The following is a 5,521-nucleotide window of genomic DNA, read 5'->3' as shown; positions in this document are numbered from 1 at the left end:
CAAGAACAATCTCTTCTCTTACCTTCTTGACGTAAGTTCACATTTACGTCTACTATAAATTATCAAGAGAGTTTCCAGTGAAATTCATAAGAAAGATCAGTTATCAATAAAAAAAAACTAGACAGATTATCCCTTAATAGAATGCATTATCTCTTGTAATCTCTCTTATCTTAACATCCTTCCCTATCATTTCACGTTAACTAATATGAACAACTCAACACGTACAAGCTGGACAAGTCAGGCCTTTCATGAACACGTTTTCTATTCTAAGCTTTCATTCCACAGCTTATACCATAACAATATTTCTGCTGCTAAGAGAAGGAAGCTTATCGGCAAACAACTCGCGGTAAGCATCAAGAGGAGAGTGTATCTTGCTGAATTCTAAGTTCTTCTCTAGAATCACTGCTCCACGACGATCTGTATAATACGTATGGCACAGTGCAGTATATGTAACGTGTTTACTGTCAGTGAAAGTTTTGGTGAGTGCTCGACCTTATTATCTCCACTTATAAAGTAAACATTCTAGGTACCTACCAGAATCTAAGTCCACAATTGTTGTTTCCGTTTTGCTTCCCGGAGCACACTGAGCCTGAGTTTGGTTGGGTTGGGTTGGGTTGGGTTAGGTAAGGTAAGGTAAGGTAAGGTAAGGTTAGGTTAGGTTAGGTTAGGTTGGGTTGGGTTGGGTTAGGTTAGATTTTTTTTTTTTCGGAACGTCATATCTCGCCTCTTTTGGCTCCCCCCAAAAAAGACCCCGATTCCCCACAGTCCCCCAAGCTTGTTGGGGGGAGAGGAAAGGGGGGAAGCAGTGGTTCTGTACTTTTACTGAATTCTATAACAGTAAAGTGCTTCGGTAAATATGAAGAGCTGTGTCACCCTATTTCCTATTATTTTCGGCTTCTATCCATTGGTGGTGTGAATTTAAGGTTTTTCAGGTGGGGAAACCTAAAATAGAGCTAAAAAAAACCCACTTCTTAACACCTAGATTCAACATGGAGCCGCCAAATACAACGGCTTCATTTCACCACTTTAGTTATTATTTGCCATGGTTTTAAGAGGAAAGAAATTGGAAGTCTATCTGGCAATATGATAAGGTATGTAGTCACAGGGCTGATAAGGCAGACAATGCTTGGTGTATAAATAGTAATGTACTGATGCAACAATAACTCACCTCTTCTAACTATAACATTGGTACCAAGCAAACCTAATAAGCTGAAAAGGTCATAAGAGGTGTATTACTGTTAAGAGGGATATATTCGGTCATCCGCATCCTTCAGTGTACTCTTATCCATATGGTACTGAATAGGTTAACCCCTTCAGTACTGATTGGACAGTTTTATGTAGATTATGAAGCATTTATCGAGGTCAGAAGTCTTCACTATTTTAATCCTAACATAAGTACGTATTTGAATCTGTATAAAATCACTAAATGGAAACATGTCATGGTACTGAAGGGATTAATAAGTTAAAAAGCACATTCATACTGTACTAATGTCTAAATTGTGTAGTGTATTAGGCATTCATTCTGTACTGCAAAATTAATAGGGAGACATATACACCCTATTTCCTATTTTTCCCATAGTATGCTCCACTCCTTTTCTCCAGTTACCCTTTCCACATCCCCCCACCAGCCTCATTCACCCACCACACTCATTCACCCTAATATATCAAATTTTAAGTAACTATGTTAATTTTTATGCATTCATTCATTCATCTTTTTCAAGCTGAGGTGATGTAATTTACTAATTTTCTTTAAATGCCAAGTAACACCATTAATTTTACACACTTGATATGGAAAATTATAGGATATTTTGTAGTTTCTCATGCATTTCATCCTTTAAAAATGTTACTAAATTTTTGTGTTCTGTTTATCTTTTTATTGATTTTTATGAGAGAGAGAGAGAGAGAGAGAGAGAGAGAGAGAGAGAGAGAGAGAGAGAGAGAGAGAGAGAGAGAGAGAGAGAGAGGTCAAAAGGACTTTCTATAATTCTACCTACAGTTGCACAATAAGTGTCTTGAAACCCTCCTTATTTATACCATCTATCAGTTAATAATATAGCTTTCTTCTGGTCATTACAGAGTGAAAATGACCCCACAGGAGGTCACTTGGCAGTCCTTGTCTGTTGACCTGGAATGGGGGAGACTGTCAGGCAAAGTTGGTGTTGTTGGGAGCAAGGATTCCATGAGCAGCCTGAGAATTCTTGGTGTGCATGGCTGGCTGGACAATGCCAATACCTTCGACACACTTGCTCCCTTCCTGCCAATGGGGACGGAGCTGCTGGTGCTGGACCTGCCGGGACACGGACACTCGGACCATCTGCCAGTCGGTGCACACTATGACATACTCTCATATGTCCTGCACCTGAAGAGAGCAGTGGATAAATGTCGGTGGGACAAATTCATCCTGGTCGGTCACAGTATGGGCGCTTGTATAAGTAATGTATTCACTTCTCTCTTCCCTGAGCAAGTGATAGCCTTTGTCAGTCTGGATTACATTAGACCACGAAAGACAACCATTGATTCCATTCAGCAGAACATTTCAGTGTTGTTCAAGGGAGAGACGCTGAGGAAACAGAAGCCAGTTGTGTACAGTGAAGAGCAGGCCATTGAGCGTTTGATCAAGGCGAGGACAAACTTGGGGATCAACGCAGCCATTGACAGAGATGCGGCGTATGTCCTCCTGCCCAGATCCGCAAGGCAGGTGGAAGGTGGATATGCATGGAGTCATGATCCTCGGGCCCGGGCAAACTTCCAGGCCACATTTGGCAAGTCATGGTACACATACACATCCCAAATCAGATGTCCAGTTTTGATTGTGGCGGCCAACCACGGCATAGTCACCAGTGCTGTGCGAGAGGTCTTTGAGGAGGCTCTTGCTGTGTACCGCAGCAATGCCCAGTGGCTTGACGTGGTGGCAGTGGATGGGTCACACCACGTCCACCTCACACACCCAAAGAGAGTAGCCAAGCCTCTCGTAGCCTTCCTTCACAGAGTGGTTAAGGAGACTGCTCCTGCCCTGCCCCTCCAGGCAAGATTATGATCTGTATCTGGGAGTGTTGCTTGTGACAAACACCTGACTAGGGGTGCATCTCAGATCAGAGGAAGTGCACATGCCTGGCACATTATTCAACACTGAATTATGCATTTTCCTGTCACTTCAAGTGGAATGATACTAGCCAAACAAGAATATTTAGTGTCTTTCAAGTGCTTTATTACAGCACTATTGCTGGTGCAAGTAACCATGTGCTGGACACAGATGAGTCACTTGTCAGAACAGACAGTGTTGGCAGTGACATTACTTAAGAAAGGCAGGAATTTTATTTATTTAGCATGATGGAAAACTAAACTGGCAAACAAAATGTATGCTTCACTATCAATGCAATGTTATGTTATTAGTAGAAAAAAATAAATAAAATAAAATAAAATAAATAAAATAAATAAATAAAAAATAAATAAATAAAAAGTTTCTTTTCCCTCTTTTCAACTGAGCATGAAGACACATAAAATGAAGGTGCAATGCAAGCTTACACACCCTCAATGAAACCAGGCCTGCCCATGATCATCAAGAGAGTCCCCACAATATATCCTGCACAGCTTATTGCTGTGTCACACACACTGTTGGATGAGATTAATTTGTCTTCAAAGCATAACAAATTAGTGTTTCATTGTGGTGCAATATGCAGCACTACCAGCAGTGAGGGACGCCAGGCAACCCTAGCGGAGCAGTGGAGCCAGAAGTGTGACACTCTCAGGAGTGGCTCAGCCTCCTGTGGGTATGAATGTGTAAATGTAGATGTAGATGCAAAGCTGTAGGCTTTGTAATGACGGCTACTCAAGGTTTTCTTGACATCTTTTGTTTCTCTTTTTGTCCACCTATTATAGAGTACGTACTTCTTTTTGTTCTCCAAGTTGTTGTCCATGGGTTGTGAATAGGAACACTCTGATAGTTGTGCTGCAGTCTTTCCAACATGGTCATTGTAAAGTAATGGTACAGGTCCCAATAACTTAGGCAGTGAACAAATACATCATCATGCCTCACAATAGCTGACCATGCAAACGTACAGGTAAGAAAAGGTTTGTTGCAAGCAATACCACGATATCTTATGTAAAGAAATGGTGTATTGGAAGCAATACCACAAATATCTAATCATACACAGTCAAATAAAGAACTGAGATACAAAATGATGAATTTCCAGTTTCAAGGCTGTTGCTTACCAAAGTAATGCCATTGCATGTTTGCCATTGCTTAAAATCTAGCATAACTGAAATAAGGTCAAGATACTTATGAATTTAAGAAAATCAGGGAAGCTGCAAGATGGCACTCCCTGTATGAACACACCTACTTGGTTCCCCCTATCTTTTCCATCCATGTATCTGTCTAATCTTTAAAAGCTCCCTATTGACTTAGCACTAACAACCTGATTACTGAATCCGTTCCGGTCATCAACCACTCTATTTGAGAACCAGTTCGTTGCCATCGCTTTCTTAAACCTAAATAATTTCTGGTTCTGTCCTGGCTACTGATCCTAAGAACTTTAATACCTATGCTCTCTTTATCATATTGCAACACATCAAAACTAACAATACCCTCTGAATTACGTGGCTGTCTAGGTTACGGTTCGTTGCCATCTCTTTCTTAAGCTTAAATTATTTCTGCTTCTGTCCTGACTACTGATCCTAAGAACTTTGCCTATGTTTATCATACTGCAGCACATCAAAATTAACAATACCCTCTGAATTACGTGGCTGTCTGGGTTACGGTTCCTTGCCATCTCTTTCTTAAACCTAAATAATTTTTGGTTCTATCCTGGCCACTGATCCTAAGAATTTTAATACCTATGCTCCTTTATCATACTGCAACAAACCAAAACTAACAATACCCTGTGAATAATGGGGCTGTCTAGATTGGGTTTAAATGAACACAGATAGACTACCTTAGCTTACCCAACTTCCCAAACCATTCACACTAACAGAATAGAAGCTTTGACTTATACCAAAACAACACATACCTGGGAATACGAAGGCAGAATACGAAGAATAGCCAAGTTCCTTTAAATATCACAGAGATGGACAGGTGAGAGAGGGACACGAGCAACCTGGCAGGAACACAGACCACGAGACACAAGGCAGAAGGAAGTAAGGTGGGCGAGCCGCTAGAAAAGACAAACTCAGCTGACTCACCGCAAACAGCTGACGAGATTGTTTACATTGGGCTCTGAGGAAGTGATGCAATAAAATAATTTAATTTTAAGGATCTGTAGCTAGCGAGATAGAGCAAAGGAGGCAAGTAGGATGTTGAACAAGGATAAATGTCTAAGTTCAAGGCCGTGGTGTTTATTTGATGGTGTTAACAGTATTGACAATCCAGTTTTAGCTCCGCCTCACTCAAACACGCGCTGCCACCTTGCCTCTATGATGTAATACCGCTCCATCGATTATTTAATTGATTTATAGTGTAGAGGATTTTTTTTTCAGCGGTTTTTCACTCTCTTCACCAGCCGCCCATGCCAGTTGGTTAATGTCT

At 40.9% G+C, this 5,521-nt stretch overlaps 2 protein-coding genes across 6 annotated transcripts in view; one reads left to right on the top strand and one right to left on the bottom strand.

Moving 5' to 3' along the window:
- LOC123508761 (probable serine hydrolase) overlaps positions 1-3,428 on the top strand; it is a 4,314-nt gene extending 886 nt beyond the window's left edge. The window contains exons 2-4 of one of the 5 annotated variants that reach the window (XM_045262650.1): positions 1-31; positions 286-346; positions 2,077-3,427. The exon at positions 1-31 is cut by the window's left edge and continues 74 nt beyond it. In XM_045262650.1, the coding sequence (XP_045118585.1) occupies positions 2,084-3,037 (954 nt within the window). In that variant the 5' untranslated portion in view covers positions 1-31; positions 286-346; positions 2,077-2,083 and the 3' untranslated portion in view covers positions 3,038-3,427. Of the gene's footprint in view, positions 32-285; positions 480-1,068; positions 1,092-2,076 lie in introns of those variants that run through there. The other 4 variants (XM_045262652.1, XM_045262653.1, XM_045262649.1 and 1 more) reach the window with 4 other exon arrangements.
- LOC123508759 (probable serine hydrolase) overlaps positions 1-5,172 on the bottom strand; it is a 12,764-nt gene extending 7,592 nt beyond the window's left edge. The window contains exon 1 of the mRNA XM_045262645.1: positions 5,007-5,172. The gene's annotated coding sequence lies outside the window, so the exon portion shown is untranslated. The remainder of the gene's footprint in view (positions 1-5,006) is intronic.
- Positions 5,173-5,521: the final 349 nt, after the last annotated feature.

Source organism: Portunus trituberculatus, chromosome 25 (assembly GCF_017591435.1).
Source record: "Portunus trituberculatus isolate SZX2019 chromosome 25, ASM1759143v1, whole genome shotgun sequence".
Taxonomy (NCBI): Eukaryota; Metazoa; Arthropoda; class Malacostraca; order Decapoda; family Portunidae; genus Portunus; species Portunus trituberculatus.
Note: the sequence above shows the minus strand (reverse complement) of the source record. Positions and strands in the feature narration are given on the sequence as shown.